At 32.9% G+C, this 22,024-nt stretch overlaps 1 protein-coding gene across 4 annotated transcripts in view; it reads right to left on the bottom strand.

Annotated features, from left to right (window-relative positions):
• Positions 1-275: 275 nt before the first annotated feature.
• Positions 276-22,024, bottom strand: part of MTX2 (metaxin 2) — a 66,220-nt gene continuing 44,471 nt past the window's right edge. For all 4 annotated transcript variants that reach the window (XM_031008805.3, XM_055380278.2, XM_055380281.2 and 1 more), the window contains 7 exons: positions 14,827-14,899; positions 11,395-11,471; positions 9,880-9,972; positions 9,348-9,386; positions 8,834-8,959; positions 7,527-7,603; positions 276-630 (listed from right to left, as the gene is read on the bottom strand). In XM_031008805.3, the coding sequence (XP_030864665.1) occupies positions 459-630; positions 7,527-7,603; positions 8,834-8,959; positions 9,348-9,386; positions 9,880-9,972; positions 11,395-11,471; positions 14,827-14,899 (657 nt within the window). In that variant the 3' untranslated portion in view covers positions 276-458. The remainder of the gene's footprint in view (positions 631-7,526; positions 7,604-8,833; positions 8,960-9,347; positions 9,387-9,879; positions 9,973-11,394; positions 11,472-14,826; positions 14,900-22,024) is intronic.

Raw genomic sequence — 22,024 nt, 5'->3', positions numbered from 1 at the left:
ATTTTCTAAGTGCACACTTGTTAAGAACGTTTATTCCTATTATCTGCTTCACCATGTAACTAGCAAGGGAATCTTGGGAGTATGTAACACAAATTACTTGCCTTAGAAAAGACACTGTTTATTCCACATGTGTAAAATTCAGTGAATGACTTTCAGAAAAATCAAAAGAAAGTAAATGTAACATCCATACAGTTGTTTAAGCTTTATTTTTAAATGCATGCATGTTTCAAGGAAACAAAAATTTCAAGATACAGAATACAACATATCAGATGAAATAATTCAGAATTATTTTAATGTATACACAAATAACAATATAAAGCACATATATAAGATACATTATATAATTTGAGGTTTCAAAAAGCAGTAATTTGGTTTTAAAATTCTGACATCAATATCTAATGTAACATTCAAGTAAAACATATTTCAAAAGTTAAGACTTCTGAGACTAACACATAACTCTATGACAGCCTGCCTTTACCACGATCTTCAAAATAGTGCTGTTCAATTCTCCTACAGAAAGCAAGGAGGTTGCTATAGTTTTTCACCTTCTCAGAAAGTTCATCATTTGTCAATTGTGTGGTAAGAATGGTGTATAGATGGCCAAATACCAGTGCGTCAAGTTCAGTAGGCCTAAAAGTAGAAATGAGAGTAATGTGAGTAAGTAGCATTTAACTTTTACAATAGAAAACACAGTTGGCCCTCTTCACCCACAGGTCCCATACTCGTAGGTTCAACCAACCTCAGATCCAAAATATTTTAAAAGATTAGAAATAACAATATAGGCCAAGCATGGTGGCTCATGCCTGTAATCCCAGCACTTTGGGAGGCTGAGGTGGGCGGACTGTTTGAACTCAGGAATTCACAACCAGCCTGAACAATGTGGCAAAACCTCATCTCTACAAAAAATACAAAAATTAGCCAGGCATGGTGGTGCTTGGCTATAGTCCTAGCTACTCGGGAGGCTGAGGTGGTAGAATGGCTTAAGCCCGGGAGGTGGAGGTTGCAGTGAGCTGAGATCACACTACTGCATATCATTTAGATTGTGTGTATTGGGTACTATAAGTAATCCAGAGATGATTTAAAATATACGGATGTACATAGATTACATGCAAACACTGCACCATTTTTTCTTTCTTTCTCAATACATTAAGTTTACGTAAGCAATTATGCCATTTTATATAAGAGACTTGAACTCTGCAGATTTTAGTATCGGTGGGGGTCCCGGAACAAATGTCCTGTGGATACTTGAAAGACCCCCGTGGATATGTTTTTTAAAATCATTTTATTCATCAACTTAAAAGAAAAAAGCCACGTAAGAAACAAATCCTACCACAACTTGATATAACTTTTCTTGGGGTTTCTGCTATATGGAAAAAAATATGATTTGCTAGTTGTGTGACTTGCTTTCTTTAGTAACAACATTTAAGTGTGTTAAAATAATATAGATGTAATGATTATATTCATTTAATTCATTACTTTTCTCACTAAATATAGCAGATCTCCAATGTGCCAGAAACCATACCAAATGCTAGACATAAAAACAAGAAAAATACTCTAAGACATGTACATGAAACATAAATTATAAAGTTGTTTTAATAAATACAATTTATTAAGTGTTTTAATAGATGCATAAACAAAATGCTGTCAAAGCACAAAGGATTTCGCTGTGGTGATAGGACCAAAAAAATGATACCCAATCACAAATCAACAACAAGACACAACTTTAATTTTACCACATTTAAAGTAACTTAGATTTCTGAAGGAGACAAAATCATAAGGATGGCTTCAACATAAAAATTTCTAGGGTTTTTTTTCTCTGTAATTATATATTACTAACAACAAAATGAAATCTACCCCACTACTAATGATCTATAAATGGGGCATCACCAATTTACATTATATTAAAATAATTACTAATGCAATATTACTAAAACAAGAAAATGTCATCATAATTACGAGCTAATTATTACTGTGTCCCACAGTGATAAAGTTTTTGAGAAAATATGTGCTAGCCTACATAAATGTGAAAATATGTTGCAGTAATCTGGTTTGGCAGAATAAATTTGGGGGTTGGTAAAAATCCAAATTTGAACTCCAATACTATCACTTACTAGCTATGTGGCCTTGAACCCTATTGATAAGTAGTCTCCTAGAGATGCACGGCTTTAAATACCATCTTGATGCCACTGACTCCTAAATATTTATCTCTGGTCCTAATGTCTCCCCTGAGCTCTGGATTCATACATTCAAATGCCTACATAACATCTCCACTTCAATGTGGAGTATCTGTGGAGCAGAATGTGGAGCATCTTGACTAAGATGTGTGGGATACTTTATTTTCTCAATAGCAGTAATTTACAGTATCCCAAACCTGCTTGTCCCCCAAACTTCCCAAAATAAAAGGCACCACTATCCAACCAGCTGTTCAGGCCAAAAATTTAGGGGCTACTCTTGAGTTCTTTCTTTCACCCTCCTATATCCATTAGCAAGTCTGGTGAGACACTACCTCCAAAATATGCCCTGAATGCCACCACTTATTCTTCATTATGATTTCACAGTGTAACCTACCATCATCTGTCACCTAGACCACTGAGATAGCCTCCTAAAGTGTCTTACTGCTTCTACTCATTCTCCATACCATGGTCAGAATGACTAATGTCAGCAGATCATACCAACTCCAAGCACAAAATATTCTAATGGATTTCTGTTCTACTTATACTAAAATGCCAAACTCCTTACACTAAGCACACAGAGCCTTGATAATCTGGCCTCTGCCTGCCTCTTTAGCCTCATATCCTACCATTCATAGCATACAACCCAAACTGGCCTTGTTTCTTGCATTTGAACGTAACAAACTCAAGCCAATTAGGGAACCTTGACTATAACTATTCCTGCTGCCTAAAATACTCTTCCTCTGACTTCACACTGGCTCCTTATTTTTTAGAATAAGGTTTAAATGGCACATCTTAAAGTCACCTCAGACCACTCAAATTAAAGTGGACATGAAGTCACTCCTTATCATGTGGTCCTTTTTTAATTCTACATTTGATAATTAATACCATATAATTTTTTTTTTGCTTATTGTGCATCTCCTCTACCAGAAAGTCCTGTAGAGAAAGGACCTCACCTACTTGGTTCCTGCTGTATCTCCAATACCTAGAACAATTCCTTGCACAAAGCAGGAATTGTGCAATAAATTTGTGTTGAATGAACCAATAAAAAGGTGACACACTTCTCATACCATATTATAACTGTGTTCACTTAACTGTTTCCCTCACTACACTCCAAGCTCTTCAAAGGCAATGCTGTATATATCTTTATATTCCCAGTTCTTAGCACAGTATCTAAGGAACTGAAGTAGCACTTGCCGAATAAATACATAAATTAAAAAAGAAAGCATCCTAAGATGTGTGGAATATCTAATTTTCTCAATAGCAGTAACTTACATTCTTTGAAAGCCTTCCACTCTTTTGACATTCATGAAGTGTTAATCAAAGTCAAATGTGCAATCTATGGCCATGTTTAAATGGGTAGCCAACAGTATAGTTTAAAAAAAAAAAAATCTCAAGGGTCCTTAGACTCAACAGCACCATAATCTCATCGTCACAGGAATGAACCAATAATGAATAGATCCCTGCAAAAAACCAAGGATGTAGAGTGGACAAATGTGGAGCTGAGCTGAGGCACTTGGTGAGAATAATACAAACACCAACTCTTCCACATCCCTAAACATATTTCTTAAGAGGTACATCTTATCTTACCAATTTAGAACTTATTTTCCTAATCCTTGTTTAGTGCCAGCTACCCTATACTTCTTGTACTAGAGCCTAAAAAAGGTGCACATATTCTCTGATGCAACTTCCAGTAGTATAGATGGGCACCCTTTATTAATAAATGAAGGCTCTGAAAGAGTTCAACTATCAATGTATGCTCAAATGAGAGTGCTCCAGAAGTACCCCTGAAGTGGTTTGTTGCAAATATATATCCACATAACTCCAGAGGTATTGAATTATATATGGGCATGAGCATATAAAAACTGATCTGATTTTACATAAAGACAGCAACTTTGTGGCAAGTTACTTTAGAACATCAACAGAAGTAGAACTCAACAGATTAAACCAAAGCACACACAGTTGTGTGTTGCTTAACAGGAATACATTCTGAGAAATGCACTGTTTGGCAATTTTCTCGCTGTGTGAACATCATAGAGTCTACTTACACAAACCTAGATGGTGCTATACACCTAGAGTATATGGTACACCCTATTGCTAATAGGCTACAAACCTATACAGCACATTGCCATACCAAATACTGTAGGCAACTGTAACACAATGATAATGTGTATTTATGGTACACAAATACTTGTGTATTTAAACGTATCTAAACACAGAAAAGGTAAGTAAAAATATATTACAATCTCAAGGGACCATCATCATATATTTGGTCCATCACAGACTGAAAGGTTGCCATACAGGGCATGACTGTATATATCCACACATACTGAACCTTTAAAGCATATTTTTTGTAATTTTTCCAAATTTGAGCAACTCCTTACACTGACTCTGACATATATAAATTACTGATTCCAACAAGTCTTTTTAAAAAGTACAAATAATATTTTAGTTGATAGGTGACAGTTACACAACTGTATGCCTTTGTTAAAATTCATAGAACTACACATATAAAAGTGCCAATTTTACTAGATGTAAATTACACATCAATAAACCTGACTTAACAAAAAGACAAGTAACATATATTTTATCCAGTATTTCTACTGAAGTATTTAATCAAGTCAAGATCTTCATATACCTCCAATTTTAATTATCTTGCTATATCATGTGAAGAGAAAACACAACTTTCTACCCTTCTGCTTACCAAATAGTTTGTGATTATAATTCAAATATAGATAGCAATTCCCCTCCTATGAGCTCTAAGATGTTTCATATATTATTGCATTTATCTTTATAGACTTTTTATTAGAAAAATATTCCAGGGTGACAAATATATTTTTAAAGTCCTAAGAAATTTGATGCCTTCTTACATTATTATTCTTTCCACATTCCTGTTGGTTATCTACTATTTTTTTCATTTGAATATCAAAATAAAAACAGTAAAATTCAATGTTTTCATAACATTTTCCATTTAAGATTTTTCTGGCACTCAGTAAAATTCAACATTTTCCTAACATTTTCCATTTAAGATTTTTCTGGCACTCAGTAAAATTCAACATTTTCCTAACATTTTCCATTTAAGATTTTTCTGGCACTCATATTTTTTGCTTTGCTTATTCATTATTTCACATTTATTTCTCTCTGATACCTTCATAGTATCATCCATATTAATGCTTTCAAAAGCATTAATTTTGTCTGAGTGTTTCCTAATTGTTCTTTCCCATTAACTTTTCATCTCTTTATAGTACTAGAAATAATCTACGTTATCTTTTCTTTACATCCCAATCACTTATCTTTAGGGCTGTCACTCAAGTTTCGTAAATCAAGCCCCTTGCTTTTTGGCCTCTTTTCCCAATTATTATTCTTTCTGTGAGATCTCCCTTAACTACCCTTTTCCTTTTCTCTCATCAAGTAACGGTATTTGGTTTCTTTCACGAGTCCTCCCAACATCCCCAGTAGTTGAGCTAGAAGGAAAGTTAATTCTAATTTTAGGGGATTAATTCTAAGTGTAGGGGGTTAATTCTAATTTTAGGACTGGCATACACATAGAGAAATTAGGGTAACTTAGAGATATGTCAGAGCCAAGAATAGAATTCAGACCCTCTGACTTGCAGTATAATACTATGTATCCTGACTTAGGCCACAGCTCTATTCAACATAGTATCTCACAAAGTAATGACTCCTGCTACAGATAAAGGAATGAGAAAAATGTTGGCACAAGGAAGTGAAATACCAGTTACTTTTTTCTAAATGTACTTTATTTGCATTTTAGTATTAATTAAATGATTGAATAAAATTAAAAATCAAATCTCTTCTATCTTTAATCTTATTTTTAGGGAAAACGTTTATCTAAGTATCATGCAAAGGAAAATTATGTCAAAACTCTACATCATAATATCAATTAAATAGTTCCTCAAAAGCAAGGCTTTGGTGTTTGAACTGTTCTAAGTTAGAAGTTTTCATCACAAGTTTAAATGTAATTGTGCCCTTACGAAGAAAAATGATATCTTGATATTTCCACTGAGTCACATGCCAAACTCTGGTTACTAACACAATGACAATGAGTTTGAGAAGAAAAGTAAGTTAGATCTATTCTCCTGGCCTCCTCTAAAGACAGTGTGCATAACAAAACTAAAATAGAATAATGCATTTCAATAAAACACACCCCTTCTGAGCTTTTCAATTCCTAAGAATTCCTCTGTTAGAAAGAAAAGAAATCACGTAATACTGACATTTGGATACACTTCTCTTGTGTTAGGGACTGAAAAATAGAATCTGTAGAGCAAACATCACTAGAAACAGGAACAGAGTTGTAGAAGCTTTACCCACCAGAATTTCACAGTTTGATTTCTGAAGATTTTTCTGCTTCAAAGATCAACAGACCCCAGATTTTAATATCAATTATATATAGTATATATTACTTGTTATAGATTAATATAACTTAAATATTTCCAAACTATCATCATAGCCATTTTTACTACAAATATTATCTTTACCCAAATATGTTTGATATGGTTATAGAAGAGGAATGCTTATGACGATATAACACATAATAGCAAATAAAGCCTTTTAGAAATTATTAATCTAAAAATCAAATAATTTGTATTAAAATGTCAAGAAAAGGTTAGACTTTCTAGGGAAAGTTTTGAGATTAAAATGCTTTAAGCCCATCTTACACTGGATCACAGGACAGCTGATTCTGATATATTAAAATTATAATTTTTTAACAACGGAAAATTCATTCTTTGCCTTCATTAGAGTCTTTTCAAAACTGCAAAAGTAAATCTATTAATGAAACATTATTCAACTTACATATATACACATATATTTAACCTATATCCTTTATATTAATTTCTGTGTTTTACAAATATTTTCATTAACATTTAAAAGATAAGTTCATAATAGTGCTTGTCCATCAAACAATATTTTTTAATATTTAGTTTTATTGACTCTTCTAGTCCTCCGGGTATCATTCTATATAGAAAACCATAGTTACATTAATAGTAACTTACTTTCCTTCATGTTTAATAGTACTTTACAAGTTTAGAATTTTGTTAAGATTTTGTAGTTCCATGTATAGCACCTTGAACTACCTCATTAAAACCTTATCATACAATGACTGATTTACATGACTGCCTTTAAGAGAAATTCTTAATGATAAGGACCATATTTTAGAAATCTTAGTCTCCTAGAGCCTAGCACTATGCCTGAGAGTAAAGTGCCACAAAAATATTTGAGTACAAAAATTATAAAAATAGCTAAATCTTTTCTTGAAAAAGCAATTCTTTTATGAAAAAAAGAAATTTGCAACCTAACAGTACAGAAAATTAACTTTAAAAAAGTAAAATTTCTTACTGCTTATTGAAGAAATACGGTTGTGTTCCCAGTCTTTGAGAGAGAGCTTGACAGCACTGGTCTACATCCTCTAAGACCTAACACAGGCAATGAACCCCAAGGAAAAGTATTTCAATTAGCAAAACAATAAAAAGTATCTAAAACGTAACTTGTATCACAGTTTATAACAAAAATATAAATTTAGGTTAACCTTTTATAATATATTTTAATAAGACCATAGACCACATATATATATAATACTTTCTATATAAGAAATACTTTCTATATAAGAAATACTTAAAAGAAATACTTTCTATATAAGAAATACTTAAAAGAAATACTTTCTATATAAGTATATATATATATAATACTTTCTATACAAGAAATAGGAAGAAATTCTCAGTGAATGTCCTTCAAAATACAAGTACATTTAAGTTACTTATAAGGATTTTGTCAAGAACAAAAGTGTCTTCCTGAATCCATATATTCAAATGGCTTTGCATATACCGAAAAATCTGCTTAATAAAGGTAACAACATTGACCCACCATGAGTAAAAGCATTTGAGTTATTTTCCCACTAGTGGAGATAGATTTTTATTTATTCTATCCCTATTCATTTACTGAAACCCCCTTGTGGCCAATGGCACACATCAGTGAGATGGCTGGCTAGTACTAAGGGTAGCCTTGGAAAAGACGGGCATTAATTAACTTAATGATGCTTGTGGACAAGATAAGCATTTTTAAGTTTTGCTACTTTAGTAGCAAAAATATAGATAGACAGACAGATAGATAGATAGATAAATAGATAGATAGATAGATAGATAGATAGATAGATAGATAGATAGATAGACAGACAGACAGACAGATAGATAGATTAAGTACTGTATTTAACAGGGCTTTTTTTTTTAAGCCCTGATGCTGCAGATCTATATTTAGTTACATAAAAGGTGCCCACAATGTATTGTTCAATTAAAAAAAAAAAAAAAACCTCAGGTTATACAGTAGCAGGCATAATGATCCCATTTGAGAAAATGTTACTAAGAAACATCTAGAAGAAGGCTCTCCAAATAGTTAAGGGTGGTAATTTCTAGGTGATGAGATTTCAGGCAAGTTTTATTGCTTTTTTACACATATCTGCATTGCATTGTTTGCTTTACATCAAGCATGTATGATTTTTTAGAAATAAAATTACTTCATGTTAGTGAAAATCACAGGAAATGGTTTTCTTGCAAATCTTATATATATATTTTTAAAGGAGTATCAATATAAAGAATGATTCTTTTAATGCATAAAAGTTGAGGGTTTTGTCAACTTCAACCTGAACTGACCTGGTCCAGAGTCTTCTTTCCCCATCCAATAGCTTTCATCTTACGTTTGACTTCCCACTGTTTTTGATAGGCCAAAATATGATTCAGAGGCCAAGGGTAAGGAGATCCATACCTAGCATGAGTGATCTAAAGCAAAAAGATTTTGTAAAAAAGGTGATCCTTCCTAAAAACAATGCCCGTTTTTACAAATAGAATTCTAAAAGAAATATATTTTCAGAGAACATAAATAGAGCAATCTGAAAAAAATACACAACTTGCAATCTAAAAAATTAAAATTTTAAGCCATTCCCTTTAAAAATATATAAACTTTTATGTACTTTGCAACCCGTTATATCAAACAATGACACATAGCTTCCCTAAAATGTTATGTGCAAGCAAAATTAAAGTAAGTGAAAAACTATATCACTAATGGTATAAACCACAATGTTTCATTTATGAGTAGGGACTTGCGATTCTGAGCAAAAGTGTTTTCTCATTAAATTTTAATTAAGATAAATGTTACAGAACCACTCACCTCCCCTACTGTAGCTTCATCACACCACTGAAGATACAGCTAGGAACAAAAGAACAGTCACTAAACTTTAGAATACCAAAGAGGAAAAGGATAAAGAAAGTCATTTTTTGCCAAGGCAATTTTTTATAAGCTAATTTCATAAGTCACACATGTAGCGGTTTGTTTTTCTTAGCTGCTATCCACAATTATTAAATGTAATGATGATACGTTATAAAAATATTTTTTATTCACACAATACATGTCTAAATACCATTAAAGTGTTTTACAGATATTATTTAAGTAAATTTCAAAAGGCCAAAGTAAAATAATGAGTAGGCAAGAATCACTCCTTTTTATAAACAGAAAAACTAGAACTGAAAATGTCAGGTAACTTGTTCAAAGGTAATAATCAAATAATTTAGGTAGCCAACTCAACTCTAGAATTACTTGACTATTTTCCCATTTCTCAATAACTTTAACCCATAAGAAAGATTATATTTTATGAGAATGAGAGAAAAAGCTTATTTTCAAGCCATATCATCTAGTATTTTACCTCTGCAGTCAACAGCATATTGTTGACTAATTCCATGTAAGCTTTCATTTCTGCTTTTTGGACTTCCTCCAGCCCATCACTAAGAGAATGGCCCTAAATGGAATTTAAAAAAATTTAAAAGAGCATCATATTAAATATATAAAAACTTTCAGTTATCTCACTAACAAATAACATAACATGCAACTATACAATGAATTAAACTTCCAAAATGCCCCCTAAAAATTATTTTATATAAAAGCATAAATAATACTCTGCTATCACTACAAAATATTAGTATGTACTTACTTGTCATTATACAAATGTATCTTTCAATAGAGAAAATTACACTATCAACTACTTCGCAAAAGAAGAAAACAGAATGGTCAGCAAACCTTGTTTAAGAGATTAACCCTATTTAGAAATAAAGGAAATGCCAAAAGACTGACATGTGCTGTTTATAAAGTGGTCAAAGATGAAAAAAATACGTTTGTAAAGATATGGGGGGGAAAACCAACTTATTTTAAAATTCTAATACTCTATAGTAACTAGGAGATACATAAAATGATATAACCTTTAGTTCAATCTGGCAATCTATTACAAGATTTAAAAAGTACATAACCTATGACATCCTAATACCACTCTCAGGAATTTATCCTAAGGTACCAATACCAACCTTAGGAATTTATACAAAGATGTATATACAAGAAAATTTATCTTAGTACTCTATAAAAACAAAAAATTGGCCATGACCTAAAAGCCCATCAATAAACTTGAGTAAATAAAATTCTAATTTATCCAATACCGGGGTAGGGTGTTGAAGAAAAAAAAAAAATATATATATATATATATATATATATATATATATATTTTTTTTTTTTGGAGATATATATATATATATATCTCCAATACAGCAGAATACAACAATGTGAAAGGATGATATATATCTACGGCTATTAATATGGAAGAATTTCCAAACATATTTACGATTTTAAAATGTATGTTGCAAAATAATACACACTAGTATGATCTAGGTTTTTCTATATATGCAAAAAGTCTGGAATGATTTTTCGGAAACACTAATGGGAGTTGTTCCTTAATAACTATTAAAATCTAAACTGAATAAATGAAAAGCAGAATCATTCAAATGGATAAATACATTCAAACAAATCCTGTATCTCCCTTTTCAAAGGTCAGCCAGACACTTCAAAACCTAATAGTTTTTCATTTATGACCACAGTTCTAGTAAGCATAAGTTAGAAAATTATCTACCATTTTGTAAAGATCAAACCATCTCTTTTGACTAGATATTAAAATTACATACCTTTAATAAATTTGACATTAATAGAGAAAAAAAAGCTACCTCTTTTGCCATTATATCATGAAAAAATACTAACTTACACTTCAGAAATATTTTCCAGTAGTTTGCATTGGCATTTTATAAAACTAAGTTGAAATCAATGTAAATGTTATGACACATTAAAGAATGATGAATGACTTGGTAACTGTGATCAAATACATTTAATATCTTTTTATTACCTTGGCTTTAACAAATTGGACTATTGGACCAAGTTCTGATACTACTTGATTTCCCACATGAATAAAAGGTACTTTACCTGTTGAGAGAAAAAAAAAGTATTTATAAAAATACTTCCAGTATGTTAAAGTTTGTGATAATTAAAAAAAAATTAACACAAAACTCAGGTATTTATAAATAGGGATTTCATAAAACTGTAACTTTTGAAAATTTTTGTCAGATGTGTATATTAAATTCTGTAAGTTTTTAAACTGATTACTAACCAACTTTAGAAAAAAAGAACAGGTAAATTCATTTCTAGAGTTCTCACTTAGATATAATAACAGATCACATAACATTCTCTTTTCAGAGTCAACACAAACATATCACCATATAGCAGCAAACACTAGTTATCCAAATTACATGAACCAAGCCAGGACACTGGTACATGACCACTGATATATTTCAAAGAAATTTAAGCTTTCTTTTCAGAGTACAGTGAATCAATCTATATTGTAAACTACATTTAAAAAACCTTTTTACATCTTTTAAGTCTTTGATACCCATTGAGATCAACATTTTAAGCAAGTAATTGTATATCAATAAATCTCTTTAACTCAAAATAGCAAGAATTAAAAGAATTAACAATCTTTGAAGGCATGCTAGTTGGTGAGTTGTAATACAGAGTATGTTCCCAACATGTGGGAAAAAATAATAGTATGTTTATAAAAACTAGCTTCTATAGATAAATGTCACATTAAAAAAGAAATATTTCACTTTAACAAATACTAATACTTGGAATTATTAGAGATGAGAGAACAAAATAATCTCCAAATAGCAAGAAGGGTCTACTCCAAATGCTAAAGAATGAAACCTGCTGTCAGACCTAGTTCAAATAGAGTTCACACTAACAGCAGGCTTCTTCCTGTTCCTTTTCAACAGATTCACTCCTCTCTGGCTCAGTCAGCCTGGGGGTAATGGATGAAGTACAGAGGCCTAACAAAAGCTTCAACTGCATCCATAGGACAACATGCATTACAAAGAGAAGGCAGGCCTTTTGGAACACAACAACTCAATAGATGTATTGAGAAGATATTTCCCTGTTGCCAATTCTGCATTCCTTCCTTCTACTGCTTTATAAATCTTGCAAAAAAAATTTTTTTATCTGGTTAAGCATTAGGCCATATTGTTTTCTTAACTCGGGATAAAATCTTTGTAACTACTATACTACCAGAATTATTACAGGTCCCCTGAGATCAAATGATCTGAGAATGAAAACTATTTAGTACCTAGACAAAGAGTATTTGGGGGTATAATATTTTTAGAGCAAAGCATATTCCTTGTTTTTAATGACCAGTTTCAGGTTCTTGGAAAAAAGGTTTGTATTTTTTTTCTTTTCTTAAAAATACATTGAGCGTTGTCAATTCTGAAGCAAAAAGAAGTGTGGATAGTCAACTGAGTATTAATCTTATATATCTCTAAATATAAAGAGATATATAAAAACAAACACAACAAATTAGAAGTGAATAATGTTTTCTGTCACTAGCCTGCTTAATGAAAATGGAGCCAATGTTATATCCTTATTATCGCAGGTATCAGGCAAAAACACAGTAAGACAGTTATTTTCTGGTGCGAATCAAAGGTCATATAAGAAAACTGAGGGCTTTGTTTACCGTCTTAGACAGAATAATCACTTTTAAAATTTTTATTCTAAAGAAAGCAAGAATATGTTGCCAAACAAGTTGGCAGATTCAAAGAATGCAAGAAATAGGACCTTGGATGTCATCTAATCCGACTACCTTATATTACAGATGAAGTCACTGAGGCTCAGAGAAGTGAAATTTCTCAAGGAAATAGTTAATATGTGACAAAGTCACAGAAGGATTAGTTAAAGATTTCCTAACTCTTTAGGAAATAAGAGTTTAAGTCAACTGGTCTTCTGACTAGTCCATGCTCTCTGCTTTAAAAATCTACCGCAAGATCAAAGAAGCAAATACAATAAAAAACATTTCCCTATCACCTCAAATCATTAAATGAAAGAGAATACCAATCTGAGATATGATAAAATTTAAATATCTTAGTAGAAAGTGCCATTTTCATCTACCTATAGGAGACTCCTATGAAAGAATGTATATTTTTGTATGTCTCTAGAATATTTATGTTTGTCTTTCGCACAGTCTAATAAAAAGAAAATAGGTATCTACCTAAATGACACTAAGTATAGTAATTTTAGGAAACAGGTAGATAAACTATATTGATATCTCACTTGCCAAAGATCTGAACTTTAGCATTAGATTACTAACCTTTTTACATAAATATACAAACTGTTTGTATGACTACATAGAGGAAAAGGATGGACAAAACACAACATAACTTATTTCACCAGAATTCTGTAGTTCCTAAAATCTACGTATAAAACCAACACAAAAATGAGTCAATGAATGCCCTCCAAGAGTCTAAAATATGTTTACATTTACAAGCCTAGAAATTATTTTACGGAAATGTTTTCTAAATGTATATTCATAAACCTCTAAAACCAGGTATTTATATAAAAGAACATTATGTACAGAAGGGGTGTCTTCATACCTTTTCACAATTTCTACCACCCTTAAAAACTTAAGGTGGAAAAAAAAAAAGTTTAACACAAGTCACTCCTAAATTATCATATCAAAATGAAAAATGTCTCCCTAAAAAGCAATGTTACACACTTATACCAATCAGCTATACTTAATAATTTATTCAAAAAGGAGTAATTCTACTTATTATTGCTCCAACAAAACCATAATTACAATAATCATCCATGATAATTATATATAACATTTATTTATCAGCTTTGTAGCACATTTTTATATTAAAAATTCTTTGAATTATTTATTTAAAACAGTAATTTAATCTACTGACATAAAGATAATACTGATTTTAAAAAATAGGAAGCTAAAGCATCTCAAAACCTGTTAAAATTAAGCATTAGAAAAAATAATTAGAAACCAAAAACATTCAGTGATGACTTCAAGATCTAAAGACAAATTAATTTTTCTACAATCTCTCTTCTTCCACCTGTAGTATGGGAGAATATAATTAAGAAAGACGTGTTGAATAATAAATGGATTCATTATTACTAAAATTTGTTTTCTCAACAGGAAAGTCTTATGTACATTAAGACTAGGGAAATCTGAGATCATGTATTTCCTTAACATTTACTATTTAAAACAATTCCCTTACTATTAAAACCATTTCCACACGTCAGTAACCATCTCTGATCACAGTTGAAATGAATAGATATGCCAACCCCAAGATTGTCAAATTTGCAATTGTTACTTTCTAAAACCATGGAAAGATTCTTCAAAGGGTAAACAAAAAAAATCAGGCATTTTAACATGTAGATACAAACTGGACTATCACTATAATTTTATCACTCCATAATATTAACAGAGAAGAAAAAAAAACACACTTACCAGATGGAGACATATATTCTGCATTTGCCCTACAAACTACTTTGATAGGCAAGTTACACATTTGCAAAAAGGCCTGTAAATCAAGATACATACAATAAGCCCAGTAAAAAGCATATGCATATTTGAACAGAAGTTTGTATGCATTTCTTTTCTAAACTGAATAGTTTCATACTACAAAACTCTAATAGAAAACAATGAACCAATTTAAAGTGAAGGATTTGTTTTCCAAACAAAAATAAAATGTCATGTCACTACTTAAAAATCAGTCTGATTTAGACATCAGTAAATACATGAAACTTAAAGTATGTATGTATACCTAAGGAATAAAATGTAAATTATCCACATTTATGTTACTGTATTAGTTTATGTAAACCAGCAATACTATATATATAGCTTTAATTTTCTTAAGTAGATGACTAAAGTCCAAATTTTATAAGCTATTAATTGCTTCATTCCACTACTTTCTATAGGATCATCATCTTCCTCATTTTAGAGGAAAACTCAAAATACTATCTCTGCTACCTCAAAGTTCTCTCCAGTAATACCCTATATTCCAACATGTAGTTTCTGTGCTCATGAATTCACTTTTTAAAGACTTAAATTGTTTATCTTTGTTCATAGTTACAAAAATGTTATAAGCAATTTAAATGTCTAATAATAAGGGTATGGGGTAAATCATTATAGTAAATCCAAACTATGGAATGCTATACACAATCAATTTTAAAACTCATGCTTTAGAAAAAATTTTACATCAAGAAAAAATGTACACATTATAATATTAAGAAAAAAATGCAAAACTCTATTACTAGATCACACTAATTCATTTTTAAATGTTTTTAAGACACCAGTGAACTCTGCCAAACCCACTGTTTTTTACAATACTCAAAGTCCACTCCCCTTGTTCTCTCTTCTATGACTTCTTGGCTTCTTTTTCTCTACTCACAAAATTTACTATGTTATTTCTATAAAATCATTCAGTTATTCAATTGGGGAGGTCATAAGTTACAATGGTTCTAATTACCACATACAAATTGGAAGACAAACCTTTTGTCTATTTCGAAATTGAAAGTACTATAAATAGCTGTCAAAAGATAAGATAAATTAATAAATTAACAAGGATATTATTTATCATTTTACTCAACAGAGATTTCTCATAGGTTTATTATAATTCCTTCCTCAACTCTACATTAGAAATAAGTGTTAAGACTCTTAAGTGTTAAGGGTACAAAACAGTGATTAATATCTTGTACAAAGAACTCCATTTACCCAAAAGTATGTCAATTCTCTTCTGTTTTCTCAAAACTCCAGTCCTTTAGAGATGCCTGCCTCCAAAAATAAATCCCACGTGAGTCTGATTCCCCCACTAATTGCATCCTCTGATTCTTACATTGCTCTGTAACTTATGTATGCATGTCTGATCTCCTCAAGTAAATGGAATCTCTTAGAAAACCAAGGGGGAGATTTTTAATTTTTTTTTTCAATTCTGTTCTCCTTCCCCCAATCTCCCTCATTTTCCCACAATTCATCTTTCATAGTGCACTACTTATAATAAGCAATATTGTTTACTGATTGAGCCATTCAAAGCTCCCAAGAGCTTATCCTGGTAGAGGCTGTTATCCCTGCCATGTATGTTCTCCCCTTTCCCTACAGTGGTAGAAACTATCTGCACACAAGGCTGCCTAAAATAAAAACTTATTTTCCGGGCTCCCTTACAACTGGGTATGGCCAACTGGACTAAAAGTTCTGGACAACTGCTGGGAAGTTTCTTTAAAAGGAGAAAGTATCTCCTCTTTTTCCTCCCTGTTGACTAGAATGTAAAAAGGATGGCTATAGCTATAGCAGCCAAACAGAACCATGAAGTAGCAGCTGAGTGTTAGAAATGGTAGAGCAACAAGAGTAAAGGGGCCCAGGTTCTTGATAATCATGTAGTCACCAAACCTGGATTACCCGTGTTTGTCCAAGAAGTGAACTACCTTTTTAAGCTACCACTATATTGGGTTTCTGTCACTCACTGCCAAATCCAATCTTAATTAATTCACCTACAGTTATGATTTCTAAGTTTAAACACCATCCTGCCCCACCAGAAGTTGATTCTTCTGTGTCTATTTAAGTGGAAACTAACGGTCCTTTAAAACCTATAACCAGTGATTCCAATTCATAGCAATAATAGTGAGCTTCCTGACTGACCCACAAAGATAGGGTAGGGTGGTGATTCTCAAACTTCAGCATGCATCAAAATCATGTCAAAGCATGGCTTGCATGGAAAGAATTAGAGAAAATGAATATAAACAGTTCTTTCAAAAAGCCTGGATCTGAAAAAAAGGAAGAAGGGAGGAGAAGAGTTGCCTCCCTTCTATTACATATGAAGAAGAGTGGAGCTTATTAAAACACAAAGAGAAAAAAAATAATGGAGATAGGCTGAAATTACATAAAACAAGTGAAATAACTGATATACAAGATCCTTGTGGCCAGAAGCAGTGGCTCACACCTGTAATCTCAGCACTTTTGGGGAGGCCAAGGCAAAACGACCACTTGAGGCCAGGAGTTCAAGACCAGCTTAGAAAACATAGGGAGAACCCATTCCTACAAAAAAGTTTAAAGAATTAGCTGGGCATGGTGGTGCACACATTTAGTCTCAGCTACTCAAGAGGCTGAGGTGGGAAGTTTGCTTGAACCTGGGAGGTCAAGGCTGCAGTAAGCCATGATCACACCACTGCACTCCAGCCTGGGCAATACAACGAGACCCTGTCTCAAAAAAAAAAAAAAAAGAATAAGTAAAAAGGGAGGAAGTAAGACCTTAGCTGGAGAGATCTGTTTTTGTCAGAACAGGACACTTTTTCCACTGTAATGCAAGAGGTGGTGGGGAATCAGTGATGATGACTGAAAGTTGATAAGAAAGAACAAGAATGTGAGTGCTCATATTTTACGAAATAGAAGGAGAAATCTTTTGCTGAGAATGAAAAACTAAGAAGGGATTGAGGCCTTCAGTAGAACAAAAAAGAGTTTGAAATAACTGTTTAATATATCTTCTCAAAGGCCTGAATAATATTCAACTGTTAATAATAATATTGTATAAAATAGTAAATATAGTATATTTTGCTAAACTACATGCGTAGTGGTAACTATGCTAATTAATATTCCAAAATGCTGTATTTCACTTAAAATAAAAGCAGAATTGTACTGCAATCAAACCTATGCTTCTTTTTTTTGAGACAGAATTTCACTCTGTCGCCCAGGCTGGAGTGCAGTGGTGCAATCTCAGCTCAATGCAACCTTCAACTCCCAAAACCCATGCTTCTTAGTCCCATGCTTTTTATTTTTTTATAAAAACTAACTGACAATTTTACCAATTAAATGACACTCAACTTACTACAGACCTCAATTGATAGCATAATTCTAGTTAGTCAATTAATCTGTAGTTCACAAAAAAGTTTGATGTCACAAAGCATTTTCATCCAAACTTTAAAAATGCAAAAACAGGCCAGTCCCAGTGCTTCCAGAGGCCGAGGAGGGAGGATTGCTTGAGGCCAAGAGTTCAAGACCAGCCTGGGAAACATAGTGAGAGCTTCTCTCTACAAAAATTTTTAAAAATTTTTGGCTCATGCCTATAATCGCAGCACTTTGGGAGGCCAAGGCAGGTGGATCACGAGCTCAGGAGTTTGAGACCAGCCTGGCCAACATGGTGAAACCCTGACTCTACTAACAATACAAAAATTAGCCGGGCGTGGTGGTGTGTGCCTGTAGTCCCAGCTACTCAGAAGGCTGAGGCAGGAGAATCACTTGAACCTGGGAGGCAGAGGTTGCAGTGAGCTGAGGTCGCACCACTGCACTCCAGCCTAGGTGACAGAGCAAGACTCCATCTCAAAAAACAAAAAACAAAAAACAAAACAAAACAAACAAAAAAATTGGCAGCATGTGGTGGCAGGCACCTATAGCACCAGCTACTCGAGGAAGCTATGGTAGGATAGCTTGAGTCCAATAATTAAAGGTAAGCTATGATCACGCAAAAAAAAAAAAAAAGCAAAGCCAAAACATTACCATGACTATCTTCAATAATGTAAACACCCTAAAACAATAGCAAGGTTTGACTCAAACAGTATTTCCCCTTTCTCTTGAAAGATGGAAGAAAACACTGGAGAGGCTCACTGTCACCTTCCGCTCTGACTTTCAATATCTTATCAGCACAAAAAAATACTCCAAATAACTGGCATGGCACACTCATCTAAAATATATTTTCTTTTCAATTCGGAAATAGCAATCTGCATATTTTTATTCTTATGGAAGTCAAAGAAAAATGTATTTCAAATTATAATAATGAATAATGAACTTGGAACAACTCAGCTAACTCTTATTCCTCGGTTGAATACTTTATTCCAAACTAATTTAAATGAATAACAACATAAAATAATTTGAATAAAACACTTAGCACATCCTATCAGAATAACGTTTTATAACTATGCTGTCCAATATGGTAGTCACTAGTCACATGTGGCTCCTTAATTAATGTTTGAATAAAATTTTAAATTCAGTTCCCTAGTCACACTAGCCACATTTCAAGTGCTCAACAGGCACGTGTGGCTAGTGGCTACTGTATTTATTGAACAGCACAGATTGAGAACACTTCCATCATCACAGTGTGATGTGATGATGTCTACTGGATGGCTATCGGACAGCATGGATATATAACAACAGTAATCAGTACATAAAGGAGACCTTAGCAAGAGAGGCTGACATCATCTGAAAGTGATTATAGCAAACATTATTTTTAAAAACCTGCATAATAGCACAGTGTCCAAAAACCCTGCAAGTGATACAATCAACTTTTGATGATGGTGACACATTAAATACTATATTTCCAATTTCTGAGAGAATATAAAGATTTCTCACTTGCTGAGCAACTCCAATTGCTAAAATGAGGAGGCAAATGTATTCTTATGTGAAAACTAAGAACTAAAGAATGAATTAAAACTGCACCCATTCTTTATATATAAATTTAGTGATTACCTGGTAGGAAATTTTTTAAATGCACACATATGTATATGTACACGTAACATAATTGCCTGTACCTGATTTCTAAGACCCTGAAATTTAATCAGCTTGATGTAGTTTCAACATATTGAATACATTAATTGAATTCATAACATCAAAAAAATTCACTTGAAGGGGTAAGGTGTCAGGGGTAGGGTTTTTTACTTTAAAAAAAAAATTCACAGAAAAAAAACTATTACCAGATCATCAATAACTGGTTAAACATGAAGGACTAAATTTACACATTTATCTCTGCAACCTTTTAAAAAAAATCTATTAAAATACCAATGAAGAAATAGAAAAGGTATACACCCAGAAAAACATAAAGAAGAGCAGAGGAGACAAAAGCAGACCAGAGATGTCAACCCATTTTTCTAAGATGGAAAGCAGACTTAGCAGGGCAGAGGGTAGAGGAAGCTGAAACCTAAGAGTTTGCACAGTAGAAAATCAATATATTTGCATCACAGAAACTAGGAAGATTCCAAAATTGGAAGCACCAAGTAACACAGAAGGCAGAGGTGAGACACAGGACAGCAAATAAAGGACTGGATGAAAGTCTACATAAGCATTAGACAATTAGCCCTCCCCCAGTCTAGCAGGAGACAAAGGTTTATTCTTTAGAGAAACTGAGCTAGAGGGACCCAAACAGCAGAGGGCACTGGGTGAGGTGCCACTCTGAAAGAGGCAAAGTTAAGGGTAAGTATACATACTGATCGAGGTTCACACAGGATCCCTCTCCCTCTCAGCTCCCAAACATAGGATATCACTCCAGGATATCTCTCTGGAGAAAAAAAATCTACATATTGATGGTTTTATTGGGGGTGGGGTGGGCTAGGAATAGTGACAAACAAAAATGACCTCTCAATATGTAATCAATCTACAGTGACATCCACATGTCAAAAAGTCCCTCATCTCTTTAGCCTCACTCTTAACTATAAATTGTTAGCAAAGATCAATAGATACTTGAGGAAAGCCTCAAACAAAATACAGAGCCAAAACAAACCACAGAAAAAGGAACTGGCAAACAAAACTGCAGAGAGCAAGACAACTTCACTGAAAAATTATAATGGTGAATATTTACTGAGCACTTACTCTATGCCAAGTACTTGCACAAGAACTTTACCCTATAAGGTATGTACAAGTATCACTATCTTAAGATGAGAAAAAAGAACAGAGATCAGGGTGTAGAGAGAGGGAGGGAGAGAAAAAGAAAGGAGGGAAAAAAGGAAGGAACGAAGTTATGCGCCTGGTACATAACAGGCAGATAATGATTACCAGATGAATAAATAAATGAACATATGAAAATGTAAACAATATTGTCTAGTTTTAGCCATGTGGATTTTTGAAAACAAAGCAACAGAAACTTCTGAAAATAAAAGTTTTTGTTTTTTTTTTAAAAAAAAGACACTTAGTCAAAATCCAAAACACAATTTATAGTCAACCACTGGTTGTAATATACAATCAATGTGACCTTTTGAGGGCACTTTGGTAAGGTCTACCAAAATTCTATACGTACATATCCTTTGAACTAGAAATGTTATTGCTATAAATACATAATATGAACATATATGTATAAAATTATACAAGATATATGTGTAAGGATATTCACAGTTAAGCCCTATTTATAACAGCAAAATAATCAATAGTTTGAAACCTATCAATAAAAGACTGGTTAAAACAAATTGTGATGCATCCATCAATGGAATATTTATAGCCTTCAAAAAAGAATAAGGTTGGCTGGGCAAGGTGGCTCACACCAGTAATCCCAGCACTTTGGGAGGCCGAAGCAGGTGGATCGCTTGAGCCCAGGAGTTCAAGACCAGCCTGGGCAACACGGCAAAATCCCGTCTCAACTAAAAATACAAAAAAATGGACAAGCATGATGGTGTGTGCCTGTAGTCCCAGCTACTTGGGAGGCTGAGGTGGGAGAATCACCTAAGCCCAGGAGGTTGAGGCTGTAGTAAGCCGTGATCACACCACTGCACTCTAGCCTGGGTGATGGGCATAAGACCCTGCCAAAACAAAAATCAAACAAACAAATAAATAAATAAATAAAATAAAGAGCAAGGTTGCTCCTCAACTGGATTTCTTACACTAAATTCCAAGACATTTCTCCTCTGGAATCTCTAATAAGGGCTACTGAATTATACAAGATGACATATGCCAAATG

This window comes from Gorilla gorilla, chromosome 11 (assembly GCF_029281585.2).
Source record: "Gorilla gorilla gorilla isolate KB3781 chromosome 11, NHGRI_mGorGor1-v2.1_pri, whole genome shotgun sequence".
NCBI lineage: Eukaryota > Metazoa > Chordata > Mammalia > Primates > Hominidae > Gorilla > Gorilla gorilla.
The sequence above is the reverse complement of the archived record's forward strand: the minus strand, read 5'-3'. Positions and strand labels throughout refer to the sequence as shown.